This window comes from Trachinotus anak, unplaced genomic scaffold (assembly GCF_046630095.1).
Source record: "Trachinotus anak isolate AG129_WGS33_773 ecotype Australia unplaced genomic scaffold, CSIRO_AGI_Tana_v1 ptg000024l, whole genome shotgun sequence".
Taxonomy (NCBI): domain Eukaryota; kingdom Metazoa; phylum Chordata; class Actinopteri; order Carangiformes; family Carangidae; genus Trachinotus; species Trachinotus anak.
The window spans coordinates 16,904,287-16,926,115 of NW_027273875.1; the positions used below are offsets into that span (position 1 = coordinate 16,904,287).

General features: G+C 40.4%; 1 protein-coding gene across 6 annotated transcripts in view; it reads right to left on the minus strand.

The window, feature by feature from the left end:
- cblb (Cbl proto-oncogene B, E3 ubiquitin protein ligase) overlaps positions 1-21,829 on the minus strand; it is a 44,268-nt gene that overhangs the window by 21,583 nt on the left and 856 nt on the right. For all 6 annotated transcript variants that reach the window (XR_011684943.1, XM_071461536.1, XM_071461535.1 and 3 more), the window contains exons 2-5: positions 21,044-21,221; positions 20,171-20,421; positions 5,154-5,300; positions 1,524-1,680 (exon numbers count right to left, since the gene is read on the minus strand). Coding sequence is in view for 5 of the 6 variants with exons in the window: in XM_071461536.1 (XP_071317637.1) it covers positions 1,524-1,680; positions 5,154-5,300; positions 20,171-20,421; positions 21,044-21,211 (723 nt within the window). In the remaining variant the exon portion in view is untranslated. The remainder of the gene's footprint in view (positions 1-1,523; positions 1,681-5,153; positions 5,301-20,170; positions 20,422-21,043; positions 21,222-21,829) is intronic.

The window sequence follows — 21,829 nt, forward strand, 5'->3', positions numbered from 1 at the left end:
AAACACCAACTACCGAGTGGGACTCAGACTGGAAAGCCAATAAAAAAACATTCTCTCATTCTGTTCTTCCGATCACAGATCACAGTATTACATAGGTTTAATCATTCTGTACATTTTCATGAAAGCAGCCAAATATAGTTTTCACGGTCAACTATAGCTTCAGTATTATAGTAAGACCTGATCCCCACCTCCACTCCAAAAGTTCAATCAGATTTGTCACTTGTTTTCCTTCTTTGTTCACCCAGTCATTACATTCATGTGGGCCCTCTGATCACTCTCCTGCCTCCCACCAGGATTCCCAACCAGTGAATCAAGAGGCAAGTGGCATGAGGTTGACCACATGGGACTGCCTCGACTGACATACAGGTTACATCAGCCTGTGGCGTCCCAGGAAGCAGCCAGTCACTGGCAACTCCTACTCATGACTGTATTTTATATAGTAGACTGTGCACTATTTAACACACTGACAACCCATGTGCTCATGAAAAGTCAGTGATAAATCAGAGGTTTACGAATTTGTTTTACCTCTTAAAAAAAGCCACATAGCTTTTGTAAAACTGATCCTGATAACATCATTCTTCATGTATTCACAGTCTTATTTTTCATGTTCAGAGTGAGCCTGCAAAGTATAAAGGTTCTGCCAAAGTAAAACATGGCTTTAAGACCTCACCACCCACACACAATCTTGAAGCCACATGGGCCAAATAATCTGTCAACAGGAGAGAGCTGAAGCCACAGACATCCACAAATCTCAAAGACATGTAAAAATAGATCCAAAAAAATCAAACACAAAAATATTTTCTACATTTCTCTCTTGAACTAAACTTAAACATGACTTCTGCTGCTTAAAATAAACAATACTGATATGACTGGGGTTAACTAAGTGTTACTGGGGTTCATCCACAAAGTTATCTATTTTGCATCTTATATTTTCTACAGTCCTGGACCATTGTGGAATAGAACAGTCTTACTGTAGTCCAATGTCTAATATCCATACTTTATAATTTAATTCCATCTCAATCATCTTAAGGTTAATTTATGCTCAACGATACATATATACTGATGAAACAGAGCAGTGCAACTGGAAATCGTGGGGGCAGTGTAGCCAGTTGCTGAAGCTGCTGTGGTACACCTGTTAAAACATATAATGGTTCTCAGAAAAGATTACTCCGGTATGAGATAGATTCCAGCATTTTCGCATTACAAATAAAATGCCATGGCTGTTACTATGTAGTAGGGTGTCACTTCTTACAGTAATATGACAGCATATCTGGCTTATGTAACATCCACCAGATATGTAATATCTGGCTTATGCAACATCCAAGGAAGACTTAAAAAAGAAATCCAGCGTAGAACAGATCCTAAAGGCATTTTTTTGGTAAGAATTCCACTCAAAGATGTTTATGAAAAAACACAACATATTAAAGGCAGCACAGGCTAATATAAAAAGTAAAGTGCCATGTGTGATGTGAGTCAAAATTATTTGAGCTGCACGTTTGAAACTTGATTTTATTTGGACCAACCTGGAAGAGGCGTGTGAAGATGTCAAACTCAAACACAGAAATGTAGTCGTTGCAGGTGAGGTCAATGGTCGATTTTAGGGCCATGGCCTCCAGGCCCGAACTGATGGGATGCAGTTCATGAAGGCACTGTCGGAAGACTTTCCATGGCACTATTGTCCTGCAAGACAGCAACAAGTCCAATCATAAAACCACACATACATGCGAGTGATGCAAGCTATAATGCTGAAGTCAATCCCAGACAATGGGTAAGACACAGGGTACATCCAGATCGCTGGCCTATCAAATTGCTACTTTTGCATGATGAAATGTACATTTCACAAGTGCAAAGTGAGAGATTCCTTACAACAGAAAAATGCACAATAACCACTGAAAATTCACAGCTCATGTGTGAAGATTCATACTTAAGATTGAACTTTTGTTCTGCTCATGCAGCTGTCATGGCTTCAGATTACACAAAACTATACGAATTCAATTCAATTCAATTTAATTTTATTTGTATAGCACCAAATCATAATACATTATGTCAAGGCACTTTACAGGGTAAGGCCGAGACCTTATATTGTTATAGAAAAAACCCAACAGTTCCCACAAAGAGCAAGTGCTTGGCAACAGGGGGGAGGAAAAACTCCCTTTTAACAGGAAGAAACCTCCAACAGAACAAGGCTCAGGGTGGGCGGCCGTCCGCCTCGACCGGTTGGGTTTAAGTGGAGAAAGAGGGGGTGGGGGGAAGAGAGAGGAGAAAAGAGAGAGAGAGAGAGAGCAGGAACAGCTATATAGGTAATGGTGTTATCAATATAACAGTGGTTAATAGTAATGAAATAGGGTTGTTAAGTATATCAAAGTGATGGTGAAGTATGGTCTGAGGAGGAATGAAGAATCTCACTCACGTCAGATAGAAATTTGCCCTTTGCTTTCATTGGTCATGACAAACAAAAGTATCTGTTGGTGATATCATTTCTGCCAAATGTCAAATAACCAATTGTGATCAACAACCTCAGTGGCCTTTACACTGTGCTGCTGTGCTCAAACACAAGAAGTTAATCTCACAATGATGTATCTCACTTGCTGACATGGTAACAGTAAAACTGTTGAAACCTGCTGAATGCTATAGGATTCAGCAGGTAGGTTTCTATAGCATGTTACTGTTGTTGTTTTCATTTTAGGAGATTTTAGGATGATCAAGGTCAGATAACAAACGGAGACAGAAAAACACTCCCACCAGTTAAGTGGTCAAGTGCCACAATAAGTCATCAAGTCATCATCTTAGCATTTTTATTTCAAAACGTTTGTGTGCGGCAGCTTGTATTGAGGTAACCCAAGTTTGTGTCTTTAATGTGTCATATAAAAAACTATATCTGGAAATAAGTATTTCCTGAATCCTAAAAGACTATTTGAATGAAAAAATATTTTGTATACAGGACAACAACAAAGTCTTTTAACCAAGTTATCTTCTGTTTCCTAATCAAAACAAAGAAGGTCACATAAAAAGTGAAATTTTCATGTTCAATTTGTACGCATTTGTATTATCACATAATACATTATCATTTATATTATCATTTATATTTGTCTATATTGATTTTTATTTTTATTCCTCTATGGGTAATATGTTAATACTTTTCTTGTGTTTTATAAAATGAGCAGATACATACAGTATGTTTGAAAAATGGTACTGACAATAGTCTACAAAACATTCAAACAATACCCAACCATAACAAAATGAGGCAACAACCTATACTCTAAACACGCAAAGAACAAATTAAGAAAAGGACAGCTGGAGTTGAGGCCAGCCTGACTGGTTGGTGGTATGATGAGCAGCTCCTGAGCTCAAACAGCAGGAGAGGAGATTGTCACATTTTAATACCAGCCAGAGTAAGAGGAAAGAAAAATGAGCACAGGGGGAGGGAGATAAAAGGAAGAGGAGACAGCAAGATAATAACTAGAGAGAGCACAGCACACTGGAAGACTCCATGACCTCAGGGCTCAGCATAATGCCTTCTGATAGACATCAAGGCTTTAAAAACAGGAGAAAGAAGCAAGCCACTGCTGATGGGAACATCACTCTCTGGTTCAATGCATGGCTGACCATTTCAATATTCACTTGCCCATATACATTAGCCTAACACACCCACTGCTGTGTCTGGCACTGGAACAGACATAGAGGATAATATAATTCATTATGCTGCTGTATTAAGTAGAATATTCAAGTTGCACTTCAAAAAGAAGCTGGTTATGCCTACAGTTTAAACAGTGTAAATAGCACATACTAATATTTACCTGAGAATGTATTGAGTTAAAGTTACTGACACTGCGACGACTATGAATGAATAATGCAGCACGCTTTGGCTGGTTGGTCACTTATAAGGAGGGACACTCTTTTCTCTGAGCTCTTCTGGCAAGTTCACACAGGGTCCAGGTCTCCTGACAAACCTCTCACAGAACTGATGACATCTCCTTCCCCCACAGGAAGCTGTGGATCGTAACACTGACTGACAATTGACAACTGATTAGTCTTTGGAGTCGCTGCAAAAGGTGGATTCTGAGTAGAGCCCCTTCAACCAAAGCAAGGAACACAAAAGAGACAGATATCTGTTTTCTTCTCTCCTCCTCTCTGTGCTCACATATACAGTGTTTTAACACAGCTGAATAAATAAAGCTGTTCTCACTGACATGTTTTCCTGTGTCTGTTGTCAGACAATAGAACAAGTTTGAAACAATGACTGAAACGTGGCCCATTAAACTATGTGTTAACTTCCAAACTGCTGCTACAATTCAGATTTTATAACTACAACGTCATCTCATCAGTTAAAGACAAAGAGGGGTAATTTCAGCTCTACTTCCTGTAAAGTGATCACTCAGAGAGAAAGTTAGAGGCTCATTCAAGTCAGCTGCACTGCAGTCAGCAGAGAGAGGTGTGTCTCTGAAGGGAAAGCCTGACTTCATGTTTGCTGGGCAACACTGATGACTCTCATCTACGGAAAATAGCAAATTTTCTGTGTGTGCATCTTGCATTAGTGTTGTTTTATCTGTTTTCGTCATTTATGTAGTTTGATTTAATTTGTATGTATATATGATTTTCCATGAGACATAGGGTGGTTCTCATGCCAAATTCTGCTTTGTTGTGACAGAGACAGGAGCAGGCTCATCATAGGCTTTCATTTTAGCAAAAGTAACGTTTCATGTCTCATCAAATCATTATCAGAGTAACTACCTGATGGAAAATCATACACACAGACATAAAATAAAGCTACATGAATGGAAACAGATGAAACAACAACAATAATGACATTTAAGAGTCACATGTGTGTGTGCATGGCTGAGTTGTACTGATCACACACAGACACTCATACATCGCACAAGTGTATGTACCTGCATCTAGTCCCGCATGACCCTTTTCACCCCTCATAGTGCATGTGCATGTGCACACGTGTGTGCGTGTGTGTCCAACATCCAAGCATCTCCCTCACGTCCTTATACTGAGAAACGCCACGCATGTTTGAACCAAAACACAGGAAGCATCAACATCAACTGACAGAAGCTTCTCCTTATCACAGGATGAAATCTTGATGTGCCATAAAGGAAAACATCAGCAGAGAGCTTCAAAAGAAAAAGCCAAGCTGAGATGATGCTTACTTTTCTTCAAAAAATCTCCTCCAGAAGTCAGCGGCATCAGCTTTGGTGATCCTGAAAGTGTCACCCTGGAACTGTCCTCCAGGGAAGATGGCTTTGATTTCAGCCAGCATGTGACTGAAGATCAGAGACAGCTTGGTCAGATTCCTCCTGCAGAGAAGAAGAGAAGAAGCAGTCGGTGCACCATAACAACCTCAAATACTCAGGAGAAAGACATCATATGGAAAATATTTCACCTTCTGACCTTCTCCGTACATTTGGAAATTTTGTTTACTGAAAGAGAGACATGAGAGCAGACCTTTCTGATGCTGTTTTGGCCCAATATTTCACAGAACATTGATAGAAGTAAATCTAAAGAAACTGCAAACATCCAACAAATTGTTCAAACTGCTTCATTTCTCAAAAAGTATAGAAAATAAATTATAAAACAAAAAATATCTCACATTTAAAACCATCGACTGAAGGTGTCTATGCTCTATCATGCATCATATATCACACCTGTCACATGATGTGTGTGTTATATGTGTTCTAAATGACACATTGTATTTATTATTTATACATATACATATATTTATTACTACTGGATTTCATTTACACAAATATCTGTACAATTAATTTATATAGTCTAAAGTGAGTTCTGATGTATTTCATTGAAATAGTTCCTGTTTTCTTTATGTGTCTTTTTGCTGCTGTAACATGTGAAATTCCCACTCATGATCAATGAAGTCTTATATAATTTAATTTTATCCTCTTATAAATTTCCTTTTGGTGTGAAAATTCAAATGTGCATCTTGTAGTTTCACAAAGATAATGTGAAGGTACGTTCAAGTGTCACTGACTGAAGAGTTCTGTCTCTAAGGGCGAAAAAGGAACGAGTTCTCAAACACCAACTGAACAAAATCAATGATTGCTAAGTGTACACTGCTGGAGTGGGATCTGTGAAGGAAATACATGTACAGCTATTATAATAATATTAAACTGGCAGTGGTAAAGCCTTATCTTATAGTTCACTCTTAACAACACTGTGAGGCAAATGTTTTCAAAAGTAATTTGGGATTTTCCGTTCCATGTGCAGTTTGTCTATACAATGTACAAGATTAATTTGCATTTAAATAGCACTAATAAAACAGAGTTGAGCAGTACCACAGAGAAAAATAATTAAAGACTTGAATCCTCAGGAGTCAGACTCTGACATTAGGAAGCGACTTGTGAGATTAGAGCTGAAATGTCTGAGATGTGGACAGTGGAGTTTCAGCTCACAGCACAGCAGCAACATGTGAGTTAGAAAAACTTCTTTATCCTGAAGGAAGCAGGAATCCACACTCAGGAGGTTTTGGTTCCTCTTTCTATCCCTGTCCTCTCCCTTCCCCCTTTCTCCTCTCTTCCCCTCCCCTCCCCTCCCCTCTCCCTATCCTTATCCTTATCCCTATCCCTAGCCCTATCCCTATCCTTATCCTTATCCCTCCCCTGTCCTCCCCTCCTCTCCCCTCTCCTCCTCTCCCCCTCTCTCCTCTCCCTTCCCTCCCCCTTTTCCTATCCTCTCCCTTCCCTCCCCTTTTTCCTTTCCTCTCCCCTCCTCTCTCCTCTCCTCCCATCCTCTCACTTCCCTCCCCCTTTCTCCCTTCATCTCTTCTCCTCTTCCTTCCCCCTTTCTCCTCTCCTCCCCTCCCCTCTTCCTTTCCCCTATTCTCCTCTCCTCTGAGATTAGACTGTCGGCTCATAAACATTCCAGGGAAGCACAGTCACCAGCATTAGAAAGGGTGACTTTGCCCAAGATGGTTGTAAGCAAAGAAAGCAAGGTGGCTGCGGGGTGTCTATATATATATGTGTGTGTGTATCCGTGTGTGTGTTCCTTCAAACCTGCACAAAACAGGCCATGTTTTTTTTATCATACTTCTGTAACTCCCTGGTGTCAGAGGACAATTATTCCACAGATGTGAACATTTGAAGCTTGTGTTGGGTTTGAACCGGGAGATTTTCTAACACAACTCTAACATAAGTTTCCCCTCAGTCATACGGCCTCAAACTACTGTATGATAAGCACAAAATGACTTCATCAATTGAAGAAACAGATGATCAATGCTTGGGTGGATTTTAATTACAATAGTTTAGAATTGTTTCGTGTTCAGAGTTTCTTAAAACAAAATGCTAAACTCCAATTCTCAGCCTTGAAATTTAAATCAGTGAACCGAATAAACACGTCAATGATCAAATGAGCTCATATACCACAATATTATCACATATTATTGTTCATGTGGTCTACAGACTGACTAATGAGACCGTAAGAAACAAGCCCAGAGGTGTTCTTTGCAGCAGGTTATTATGACCTGTCGTTTTGTCTAGTGGTTGTATTAATTATCCTAGGAGCAAAGGGAAAAGTGCAGTGACGTAGTATATAGAGCAATAAAGTCCACATCAGGAGGAGGTTGGGGTGGATGGATGGGTCAGCAAAACACAGGAATATGACAAAGGAGAGCTGTGTTCGATTATTGTAACTGTGACAATGGAGGCCCAGTACGCCTGCCACAGTAGGGGACTATTTTAGGAGACACATGGGTTGCATCAGACGGTTGAAAAGGTTGGAGGAGTTATTGCTAATGATTCACATTCTCAATATTTTGTCTTTGTTTGACAGAGCAGCGACATTATACTTGATCTAAAGGTTGTGCTACAGAAGTTCCTCTACACACAGTCACTGCTGACACTGCATATATGCACGGCACAGACTTATTAGATATGACAGCAAGCTAATGGTCAGACATTTACCTCATCTTAAATAGGTGTGTGTTCACTTGCTTAATCTGTCTGCTTCTCACACAGTCACATTCACTGCACACTGTTTGTCAACATTACCCTGCTTCTTAAAATTAGAAAACTGAGGGATGGATGAACATATTCTTATTCTAATGAAAATAGAGAATAATGCACCCTCATTGTTTAAAATCACAGAACCTTTAAGAAGCATTTTTATCAGTCTCATATTCCCACTATCTGTATCAAAGGCTCAATAATACAATCAAATTTTTAAGAAACGCTTTCAGTCAATTCTTTTATAGTCAGCAGTGCAGCACTGTTTGCAGGAGTTAATGAGGCTTCTCGGGTTTGATTTCCTGATAACGCTGACTATACTATTCAATGGACTGTTTTTTGCACCATCACAACCAGCAAGTACAAATTCATTGCCAGTTACTTTTGTGCTGATGGAAATATTGTCAGTGATGATGGCTCAGTGCCTGTGTCTGTGTTTGATGTTGTTTTTATATAGTGAAGTGCCAATTGATGCGGCAACCACGTAAAAGGACGCCCACATGCAATGAGGTGAAGTTCTAGTCCTTCTGGTTTGAGAGAACTGATTCAACATGTTAATTTATTGAAATGTGTGGCAAAAGTGTATTTCCTGTATCTCACATGAAAAGCGCACTTGAAAGCAGTAGGTTGCAGAGCATACATGCAAAGTAGAAATCTTGCAGTGGTAGCCCTTTAAAATCAAGTAACTTTACAGGAAAGCAGTGGTTCCCAACCTGTGGGCGGGCCGGGGCCCACTGGTTGAGACAGCTGATTAATGGATAAGTGATCTCTCCCCCGTCAAACAAAAAAGAAAAAATTAGCTTCCTCTGCTTTTCAGTCCTGAATGTTTGACAGTTATTATTAAAATAAAAGGCACTCTGAGAGGGGATTATTTGGCCTCTATACTGTTACAGGGTCAGATGTGAGCTGCCAACATTTTTGAAATTTTCAAGTGGGCCATGAGTTGGAAAGGGCTGGGAACCACTGCAGTAAAGAATGTTCCCTGTAAAACTGTTGAAAATAACAGAACTAGAATTACTGCCTCAAGGTTGTATGCCTCCACCAACTAGTCAAGTAGTCAAGTTGCAGTTTATATCCATGTCTGTCCAGACTCATGCACTCATATGCAGTAATCCAAGTGGATCTTCGTGCCAGATGTAATGAAATTCCCTCCAAGCGTTCTTGATGTATCTGTAAAGACACATGACTCCAGGGAGAGGATGAGCTATTTACAACCAATTGTCTGAATGTTTGAGACAAATGTATCCACAGAGTTTCTAATTGTATTCTGGCATCATGCAGTGCAGAAAGGCTATATAGGACATCAGAACACAGTCGTTCTCCAGATAAACATGTCTTCATACACTGGACTGCTGACTCACGCTGATGGAGCTAAAATGCAGTAGTGGAGGGTTCTCTGTACAGCTCCGTTTCATACATCTAGATGGCAGTTACCCAATGAGGTAGAATAAACCCTGTGTGTGTGTGTGTGTGTGTGTGTGTGTGTGTGTGTGTGTGTGTGTGTGTGTGTGTGTGTGTTTATGTGTGTGTGCCTACACCAACAAAGCCAAGTAATCTCAGTAATTTCATGCTCTTCCAGTCACCATTAGGCCTGTTATCAACTGAAGAGCAGCCAAAAAACGAACTCTCCAATGGGATGCAGAGGAAAAGGCTGCACATGCTTACACAATGGTTGTGACTGTGTGAACTCACCTCCATACGGAGGAGGGCTCAGTTCTCAACACCCTCAGACAAACAGAGAAGGCCATGTGCAGTCTGAGCTGCATGATGCATTTGCAATCATTTTTGGTAGACAGTATTTTTTTATTTATTTATTTTATTTAACCTTTATTTAACCACGTTTATCCCATTGAGATCACAGGGTTTGGTTAGTTAGTCTTTGTTCATGTGTCCTTGCCATGCCCTGTGCCATTTGACTGGTTGTGTAATCTGCCTTATTTGAAAAGTGGCCCAGGAAAGCCAGTCCATTCATTAGGCCTACTGTACTTAGAGTGTGTAGAGCAGGGTAGAGACTGTTGGCTGACTAACACATCATTGTTAAGAAACGCCCTTCAATGGTTCTGTTATGTTTGTATACAGCCAACCCATCAACCCAATTAAAACCTAATGAAAACAAACAGGTTTCCCCCAAAGTTTCACTAAAACAGTCACATTCATCGTCCTTCAGAACGAAGTACAAGGTCTTTTACAACAAAGACACACTCACACGCCATGGTGTCACACTGTTGTGGTGACACCCGCACTAGTGCTGTTCAACCGCTCACTATCTTTGTTCCTACTGGTTTCCTGTCACCTGAATGATTCACTGTCCTCTGTCACAAACTGTTGTTCTTCTAGACAACTGTGATGCTGCAGAGTTCCCTCTAAAACATGTGGGCCACTATGAGAGAAAAATCATGTTCTGGCAGTTAATTAACAGTGATATATGTATCATAAATCATATACTAGTAAAGTTTTTGGGAGACCAACAAAAAATGAACATATTAATCTGTCAGTTTCATGATGTTTCAATTTCATGTTTAATTTACTAGAATTTCCAGATGTTCTGAAGTTCTGCTGTGACCATCATTGGTGCAGCAATTAAACAAATCAATACAAAATCAGACACTGCAACAATTCTCTCATATGGGACACAAAATTTTGTAAAAAATTGATTCCTGGACAAGAGAAATGGAGGGGAGGAGAGTGGATTCAGACGTTGTATGGGATTGGAAATGGCTGTGAATATGAGGCTTGGAGGTTAAAGATCACAGCTGGAGGATGAGGACTGGGGGCAGGGGATAAAGGGGCCCTTTACAGGGTTTACAAGGTTTAGACCTGAATACAAGCTATATGCTTTGATCCAATAGTGCCAGGAGGAGCCGGTCTTGTTTTCTGATGTGTTTGGGCTTGTGTGCGTTTGTGCAGCTGACAGCAGAGATACAGTGAGAACAGAGTGGCCATGAGGGACTGTAATGGTTTTATGAAGGGAGTATGAGACAGATGAGATATCTGTCAGATCTTCTACATACTGTTGCCACCTGTCTGAGGTAGACAAAGGCAGAGAGGGAGGCTGACAGGGAACAAGCAGCTGCAACAAGGGTGAGGAGGAGGGGACAAAGTGAGGGGTAGGTTGTGTGTGAGGAGATTTGGTGAAAACACACTGAGGGTCAAAGCAGAAAGATGGAAGACAAATGGGAGGAGAAGGGTACTCAGACAGCAGAGTTGCTGATTTAATTGTTTTTGAGGATAGTTATTAGCATCAATTATTTAGGCAAATCATTTGCCACTGAAAAGAGCAACAGAACACGTCCATTAAGACAGAGAGAGAGAGACAGAAGAGGGAAAATTAGCTCTTAAAAGCAATTCATTTGAAACAAACAAAGTGTTGAGGGCATCAATCAAAAGTACTGGGGGGAAACATAAAACCAAAAGACTTTGTGTTGATGACGATTTCCTTTCTTATCCTGTTCATGTTGACTCAGACACCGTGACTCTACAATGGATAGGTGAGGATTTCTTTTCTCTCTCTCTCTGGAGATAGAGACAGGGTTCGAATTATGGGGGGTTTTACCCAAAAGAGGTAAAACCAACAGGTAGGGGGGTTAAAACATTTATATATCCTTCTTGCCTGTAACTGTAAATATTACAGTATATTTCCCATATTCATGCCTGGAAGAATCTTGCAATATGATTTCACATACCCCTAAAGTGGACCATAGACCTCACTCCATCAGTGGCTCACAGGGGTTAAATTGGCCCAGAGCCCATCGTAGTTGAGCGCCGTCTCCTTCAATATCATAACATCATATCACACTTGAATTTTTTTGAATCTCCTAGAAAATCTAATAGTATATGAGCAGCTTATACAGTGCCTAACACCACAAATAGCACTATTTAACACTCAGTAAAATAATTTTGCTCCATGCGCGATAAGACACTGACAGTGCACAGACAGACAGACAGAGCAGCAGTGAGTTCTTCAGACCACCAGAGCAAAAGTGAGAAATATCCACAAATCTGTTATTGTCATTTATTTCTATGATGCGCGAGAAGGGTCCGTCTGCAGCCTGCAGACAGGGGGCATGGCATGACGGGGTGTGGCCATCCAGTTACATCCCCTAGGGGGTGTGGCATGATCAGGGTGTGATGTGTGTGTAGTTTGGGTTCTGTTATTTTTTTTCTCCTCTCCTCTCTCCTCTCCAGCTAACGAGGCTAACTAGCTATTACTCAAAACAATATCATAGTCTGTGATCGCTGAAAGAAATAGTTCATATTGTCATAATTAAGATACATAACAACTGTTCCCAGCTGGGTGAGTCAAACGTGTGTATAACGTAAGTTCCCCACCAACTTCTGCCTCATGTATACATTAAACATAATTGAAGGCTGAAAATAAACTAATCACTTCTTTTTTTTGTAGTTATTATTAATGGTCCACATACACAAAAAGGTGTACTATAAGTATATTATTAGTACTATAATAACAATAACTATGATATATCAGACTAATGAAAGTAAAAGACATTCGTCCCAATTCGAGATGAGAACCGGGGATGCCGGGGATCGTGTGTGAATGAATTACTACAGTTGTGCCATTGCTCTGTGTCTCTGTCGCTCCAAAACTTTCTGAAACTTTCTTGTTTCTCGATTCAATAACAGGTTTTAAGGTTTGTATGCCTTTACAAAAATTATTAATGTAAGAGTGCCTAGATTTTTAGTATATCAAAAATTACATACATATATATTTTTACATGCTCTTTTTTATATAAGCACTTCATCATGTCTTTGACAGCCTCAGATTCCTTTTCTAAAACTGTTCATCACAGTGTTTAGCAGAAACATAACAAGACCTGGTCAAATTTCTGGGCCACCGACATGATCACATTCAGCCTCGTGTCCACTAGTTTTAGTCTTCTCTGCTCCTCTCTGCGCTTATATATACACACAGTATTTTAATAACATATGCTCGCCACAAACCGGCATGAACATAATCCAGCCGGCAGTGTGAACAGTATTTTGTCAGGATATAGGGTTGCAAACTGCAGAAATGACCAAACTAGGTTTGAGATAATTCAGAAACAGTGTCAGCATATAGAGAGCAGTGACTTCGTTTAAAATATCCCACTAAGTATGTCTGTACAGGTCTTTGAAATGGTTTCAAACAGTCTGAAAACATTTATCAGTTTATCAGTGTGTGAGCGGGAGGCGATTCAGGTTGGCATGAACGAGTTCAAAATTTCCAGTTTGTGTGTGTGTGTGTTTGTATCATAGCTAAGTGTGGTCCTGGAAACACCAGTTTCAATAATTCCCATCCACCCTGGGACATTAGGTGTGAATTTACAGACCATCAAGCAAAGAAATCATACCAGCTGCAGCCTGTAAATCATGTAGCCATGACTACTAGAGAATGCTCCTCTGTGTCTATTAAGTACAACATGTGTCAGCAGATTGAGACAAAATCTTAGCCAGAGTGCAGAGGGTAAGCCTAGCAACGACCCTTAGCCCCCCCATGCCACTCACACACACACACACGCACGCACGCACGCACACACAAACACACACACACACACATACTTCCATCTTTGAGAGGACACTCATTGACATAATGCATTCCCTAGCCCCTTACCCTAACCTTAACCATCACAACTGAGTGCCTAACCCCAACCCTTACCCAAACCTTAACCTAAACGTAATTCTAACCATAACTCTAAAACCAAGTCTTCACCCTCAAAATGTGATTTTAAGGTGTCTCAAAAAAGTGAGGACCGGCCAAAATGTCCTCACTTTCCCAAAATGTCCTCAGTCTGTTAGTAAAATACGTTTTTTGGTCCTTACTATGTAGCAAGTACAAGTACACACACACACACACACACACACACACACACACACACACACACACACACACACACACTTCCCCCTTTTCTGTGTTCTGAGCCTCTTGGTTCCTGACTGAGGTGCTCTGGCTTCCTCCTCTGGTGCTCCACTTCCTCCCCAGATGGTTCTAGTTTCTGGAGGCTTACTCATCTCAGCCAGCCTCAGGCCTTCACAGCCTTTCATGGGAACATGTGACATCATCACTTCAAAGCACAACTGCTCGCTGTGACGCGCCAACATGTGAGGACGTGTAACAGATAATTTCACAGAACTGACACCAAGTACGTTCCAAATATACACAAATATTATACGTGTTGCTTCTGGAGATCCAATACCTATTTCTCTACAAAGGACTTAGTAATATGTGACTCTGATAAAATACAATTAAAGGAAAGAGAATTTGCTGAAAATTCTAAGTCTTTCATTCAACACCGAAAGTCAGAAAGTCCTGGCTGGAGAAAAGTGTGAAATGTGGAGAGATTATTCACCAGGAAATCAACCACATCACTTCAATCCATCTGCCTACAGCCTGTAACAGGAATCAGCTATTCAGAAATAAAAAAGTCAGTGGTGTCATTAACTCTATAATGAAGTGCAACTAAACTGAAAGTTTAGAAACACAGCTGCTCAGGTTTTGTCATTGTTGACCTGATAAATATGTCATCTTGATTCTGGAGCTGATAGACCTCAAAACTTTATTTGTAGTCTGATCTTCACAACACATCTTTTCAATTCACTATTAAAACAACTCTTCACTCATACAAACAGCTTTTTCACCTTTAACTGTAAATGCTGGTCTTCTAGTCAGACTGTGTTTATCTCTAAACACACTGCTAATGAATTCAAAATATTTTCTGATGAATAATTCCAATTGATGACTTTGATGAGGTTTTGTGTTCAGCAGATCAGAACCACTGTCAATCCCACAGTGGCTAAACTTCTAATGAGGAAAATTTAACTGGCAGTTAGACTTGGAAGTTTCAGAGTCAGCAAATCACAACCTGATTATTTGCTTGAAAAAGATGTTATTCAATCTACTCTAGTTGTGTGTATGGCACATTTCCCTGTAATTCCTTTAAGTGATGGAGTCGTCTAAAGCCTGCAGTACAAATATGCTGCTTCCAAAAGACCTGTTCTTAACTAAGCCAAAACACTGCTGTGAGAGAGTCATCATCATTACTGTCAGTCACAGCCAAAAGTTTCAAAATACTGAGCATGCCTCTCTAACATGTCACCGTACCATGAGTCAGGGGTTATTCACAACCAGATGGGGTTGGGTGAGTACATTCAGTGAGGAAGGAGGGAGGTCAGATTGTCTTTTATCTGCAACACTCTGCTTCCTGGCAAAAGAAGTGCACTTTTAATCCAGCTGATTTAGAGACAATCACTTTAGGAAGCAGCTGAGGGCGTGCCTGTCAGGCCGGCTGCAAAGCACTCTGCAGTGCAAATCACCTCAGATGTGCAATGTGGCTGCATCGTGGAAGGGCATGAGAGAGTTTGAAGTGTGGCCACACACACTAAAAATGTAAACAGTCACACTGCTGGTAATCTGCTTTGGATAAATGTCAAGCAAACAATGTACACTTTATATATGACATACATCACACGAATTTTCATCTTCACAGCCTGAAATAGACCCAAAATAAAACATCACAGAAATATTACATGGTGCTACATTCAAGGCCTAATAAGGACTGTTGAAGACAGAACAACATTTGACTCACTGTACATACAGCTAAATGAGCACTTGACCAGTAGGGCTGTAATTGTGTAATTACTCTACTTGAAGCTGATTGATTGATTGTGAAAGTCTGTTTTCATCCTGGAAACAAAGACAACGTTCAGAGAGGCAGAGAGATTTTTGAAGCCGAGGCAGATCTCATTTAGGGCAACTTCATGTTTTACAGCTGAGCCTCAGCAAAATGACATCTCCTGCAGTGAACGGATCCTTTGCAGTAGTGAGTTATGAAAGCCACAGCTCTTGTGTTTGTCACTTTGTGCTGTGATTGCAGGTCTTTCTCCTGAGAAAAGTTTTCATCTCAGAACATATTAATCTGGCTGAATAAAGAATCATATCCGCCGTCTGGACCAGACTGACCAGTGATGAGTTTTCCTACACTCAACAAAACTCCTCCTCTACACTGATCGCTCTCTACAAATGCAGAGAGTAGGAGTCCAATCACTGCTGAGTTGTTACGGTGCCAAAGCTTTGTTCTAGAAAGTGAAGACTTAATTAAAAAAGGATCTTGAAAAAATGTCAAGGAAATTAATTTTCCTAATTAAATATAACAGCCTGCATATTCACATTATGGACTCTTGGGCATTTTGATTCAAAAGTGGCAACAAAGGAATCATTTTTTCAGGCTTAAGCAGCAAATGTGACTTCAGGGCTAAAGACAGTTAACTCAAAGAGACATGAGCTTTTAAAGTAAAAACATAAAGTTCTTTTACTTCCTTTAACTCCTTAACAAGACCAGCTGTTTGCAATTTTCTTCCATCATTTAATTTCCTTATTAATATTCCTATCACATCCCTGCCTTGCTCAGCATGTGGAACAGAAAGATGCAGGGGGATGGGGATGAGTTGGTCAGATGTGGAGACTGGAACAATGAAGACAGGGTGACAGGGGTGGAGGGGGAGTGGGGGTGATGCATGGACATCAGATGTCAGCCCTGAATAAAGGTTTTGGGTGTGATCACAGCAGTTAATCAAGCTTATGAAACAGACATGTGCGAGACAGACTGGCACAAAGACACAGCAGGCCACATATGGCTACCCATGTCCCTGGATACAGATGTGATACCAGATGTGAGGTCACTTTACTAGCTCCTCAAAGAGAATTTGTTCCTTTCATGCGTTTTTGTCAGAGGATATTGTACACTGTGTAAAACATTATTTATACAGTTGCTGATAAAGGCAGTTGAAGGTGTTTATCCGCATCCTCCCTGCAGACTGCTGATAACACAGCAGCAGCAGGTACATCCAGTGCTTCTTGAATTCACCCTATACATTTGCAACTACTTGTTGTATCGATGTGCACCTCTACGTAACAGACTTCGTGTCCATTCACACAATTCCCACTTATTACACACAATTTTTCTTTATTAATTTAGTGAGAGTCACTTTAATCAAATGCATGAGTGGATCACTGATTGAGTCCACTGGGCACAGACTCAGAACCCCAGTGATGAGGGGGACCAGTGCAACATATCACTGAAGGTGACAGAGCAACTGCAAAGTGAAGCAGCAGCATTGCTCATAGTAGCTTTGTGTTTCTGTCAGTTGAGGTGTGTTATTCCTGTGTTTGAGGGCTAGAAGGCCTTGTCAGTGCCCAGGTCTATGTTAAAAAATGCCAAACTGTGTTATCTGTGGGCTTTGGTTGCCTAGAGATTGACTTCTATGAACGGCAGGAGAGAGAAACAGAATTTAGTGTGAATATAATCTGCTGTATTGCCAGCGTTACATGATTGTGCTGTGGGGGTTAAAACAGCTTTGTTTTCCTTCCTTTTCTTCTGCATTATTTTGTTTTGACATGGATAATCCCGTACCTCAAATCACATCTAACAATTAATGGTATGTATAATTACATAAGTAAAATCCACTGTGATTATTCACATGTAAAAATGTCCTTAAATAGTTACTCTTCATTATGCACTGTGAAGCCCTGGAGCCAGTCGCGGTTCAGTGTTTGAAAACGAAGCCCCGCAGACCCCTGCAAATAGGAACAGCCTTGAACAGGAACAGTAACAATGTCTGTAAACGTGCATCAAAGCAGCAGAGGAGACAAGATAAGCTGCTAAAACACTTCACTCAGTCTCCTTCAGCGGACAATGCTTGTGGCAGCCAGCAACACCTGCTCACAGTGCAGCAGCTCATCCTAATGTATGAAAAGTAAATGCTGAGAAGGAAATAACACCAGTCAATAATGAAATCACATCCTCACAGTCATACAATAGTGTTTTTGCCAGTAATGCAATAATGTGTCCACATCAACTGGATATTATACTATGCTTGTAACATTTTTAAAATGAAAATGAAATCAAAGTCAACATTAAGCGACGAGCTGACAAAATCCAACAGTGGCCACCAGTGTTTTTCAACTTCATTTCAACAGGCAGGGAGATATGCCGAGCACCTTTCCTTTCTCGGCTAATGATACTTTAACATCAACCTATTAAAAACATCCAGTCCATCTATGCTATGCTCACAGAAGGGGACGTGACATGTAAAGCTGCTTATAATGATTCTTGTTTAAACCTGCGAGAGGCAGAGGGTGTTGAAGTGCTTTTTGGGGCGGTAAAATGCAGTTTGGGTACTGAAACATAATGTAACTACCAAAACTAAAAACTGCTAAATCACAATGTACTGAACAATTGATCCAGTTATTCAACTTTTAAAAAACATAAAATTCTCAACATCTCATTTTTTCCTCTTTGACTTGAAGCACAACGGCGATGTGTGGTGATTACTGTGACCACTGTTAATGACAGATTAAGGCAACACAAACAGAGTCTGTTCAGCGCTTTGTGGCAAATAGGCAATTATTCATTAAGGGAACAAGAAAGAACTAAAGTTTGAGAAAGAAAAATTTTGCACAGATCAAAAACTCTGCTGGGCGACTATTTCAGGGCTCAACCAGAAAGGAAATATATGAACAGGATGTAAGTGCGTGGGGATTTTCCCTCTGCTCTGCACATGGCAGAGAGAGCTCCTGAGAGTCACACACCCTCAATTATCTCAAGCTCTTATATTAAATGACTCATAGAAATAAGAGAGAAAATTTACCTTTGGGTTCAAAAAACATACAGTGGTTCATAGTGAAGCAAAGTGCACTGTTTCTGCAGAGCACTATAGATACAGCATATCATCCAATACAGTTTTACTGCTGGTACTCAGACATCATGTCTCATTTTCTTTACGTCCGCCATTGCAGTCAGGACTCAGTGATCACAAAGCCTCAGGTCATTGTTATAGATGAAACTGTGAAAGCTTGGGATTGTTGGGAAAAAAACTTTTTTTTAAATTTCGGTTTACTTAATAATGGCAACCTCCCTGTTAGTAATGTCGACAACCATCACAGTACTACAGTACTGAATTCAATTTTGAGTAAAATGCACTGTAAGGTAAAAATCCAGCAGCATCGGCTGCAACACAGATAACCAAAAAACGAATGCGACATTTATTTTGTGCTGAATATGCCTCCACTTTCTCGTCTGCCTCGAGCGCTCCTCTCTTTAACTTCTCCATCCCCACCTCCCACTCTATAATCTGAGTCAGCCAGGCTCATGTGTAACACATCACGATCACAGTGGGCTGACTTAAGTAAAGATGACATGCCAGACCGTCATAAGCCACTAACCAATATCTGCATTTGATATGTCGCAGCTTGCAAAATGGGATGTGGAGATGGCTGAACTGCTGGGGGTCCTTCCTGCAATCCTCGTGAAAGGGGCAAACCTTCCCACTCACCATCACCTGCTGCCATGCCCATGTTCAGATATTACTACCCATCATAATGCTGACATATCTACGATCAAACAAGCCAGTCCATTGTCAAGTCAAGATCAGTAACTTTTGGAGTAAATTAAGAGTAATTATGTCTGAAATTACAATTATTAGATGATTTTCAAGATCAGTAACTTACAACTTAATTCAGATTTATAGGATTCTAGGACTAGTAGTCTTTGATATCACCTTCAGTTTCAGCTCTGAAATTCAGTGTAACAGATGAGTAAATTATGGATTTAACTGATGCTATGGGAGGTTGGTTCACGCTGGTTCACACAAAGCTGAACTACAGACAAAATACAGCTTCATTTAGTTTTGGTTATATGAAACATTCAAAAAAACAAGTGTAAGCACCAGGACACATCTGTCATCTGTTGTCTTAAATCAGTGGCCACAGTTGTCAGTTAGTAAGAAAATGAGCGCAGTAACGCCAGACACAGCTCACATCCTGTCTCTTCCATTATTCTGAAAGGGCAGTAACAACTGAATACATGCCATTCTGCACCTATATTATGCTTCTAACCAGCACAAATCTGCACACAGGCTTAGACCTGGTGACCTGAAAAGACTTGAACCTGAGAGCTGCTGCCACCAGGAAGAATACTGATGCTTCATACTATATGACACTTCTGTCAGATTCTCCTTTTAACTCCCTTTTGTCTATTGAGCCTGGGAAGCATCACAGGACAAACATCACTTTAAAAATGATTTCGCCTGAAAGGTCACGGCAGGTCAATACCTCTGTTTATCTCCTGTACACACCATGGGCACAGTCACCCTCTATTTGTCATTTCAAAAGCCTCCATAAAGTCAAAATGAAAAAAAAATCTAGATAAATATTTTCTTACCTGTCCTGTGACTGCTCCTCATACATCCTCTCCTTTCCCTCTTTGAAGAGCCGGATGGCCCGTTTGGATTTCTTCATAAGGCTATCGATGTAGATTTTAAAGTACTCATTCTCACTAAGCTGTGTGAGTCTCTGGTTCTCCTCATACTTGCCGAGTATGAGCCGCAGGTGCTGGTAGGCATCAGGTAAGATGTCCAGTATATATGGTGGACTGTTTTTCAACTGGAGTCTGGGGTTTTGGCACAGTCGGACCTGTGGCAAAGAAATTTGGTTGATGAATGTGTGTTTGATGCTTCAACGTGTAGTGGTATTTTGTACATCACAAAGTGTAAGGCTAACATTTGACACAGCAACAATTGTTGTATTTTGTACATGATGTGCCTGGGCCCCTATTCACAAGCTTCTTAAGCTTATTGGGGTGTCCCATTTTCAACCATTGCTTTTATCATGTTTGTATGTTTTTACTTTTCTCTTCTGTTTCTGTTTCTGATTTGAGTGAAATAAAAAATAAAATGAAATGAACAACACAGCAGGATCAGATGTTAATATGATGAAGTCTGGGCTCAACACTGTAGAGTATTGTGCAAATCACTTCATTAGTTTTATTGAAAAGATACACAAACATACATTAACAATGTTAATCATTCCTCTGCTGTTCATAGAATTTGACAAATATGTGCCAGCAAAAATGTGTAACACTGGAGGGCATGAAACAAATGATTAAATTAGTTAAACACACCATCAGAACATATGAGCAGGGAACACATGTGCAGCCATTAGCATTAGCTCCACCTCTCCATGTGCATCTACAACAAAGACTGTGCCTGCTACCATCTGGCAGACAGGCCTGACACGTTTATCACTCTGAACTTACAACTTTATCCATGAGCTTCCAGGTTTTCTCCACAGTCCGCCGGTCGGCAGCTGCTTGTTTCGGTGGCCCCACTGCATCGTGGATGGCATCAATGATGCCTAAAATCCGACCCTTACTTCGGTTCGGTCCACGTCCACCAGGGTTTCGGCCACTGAGAGCAGTTGCCATTTCCTACACACTGAGGAAACAAAGGGAATTATTACAGCCAATAACTGCTGTAAAACAATTAATTAATTAAAATTAACAATCAACTACCCCATTTGAAAAATGTTACATTCCTGATAACATTTTTAGAGACTAATGTCTTTTATTTTTAGTTTTAAAAAATATTAAGTAAGAGTTGCCCTGTTTGGCTCCATTCACAGACATTTAATTTTTTACTTATTTGGCTGATTGTTGTTTTCAGTTGTTTGGGATCTCAGACAGAATTCCTCTGCTTTCACATGAAACAGGAAAAACAGATTAATCTCTTTGGTTCATTAGCAAAAATACCCCCCCCCCCCCCCCCCCCCCCGTACAAATGCTGATGTTATTACCATCAGGTTAACCTCTAGGTTAAGATGCTGAGAAATGATGCTGATGTTACTGAGCAGGCTTTATTGTTTTGTGCCTGTGTGTGCAGTTGCTCCCTGACATGACAGCTGCTGTCATACATGCTATTGTCCTCCCTCAGAACTGTTATTGACCACGAATGATCGAGTAATTTTCAGAAATCAGTATTTCACGACTTATCTACAAAATGAAACTGTAACATAAAACAAACTGCTGATTATAAGCAAAATGTAT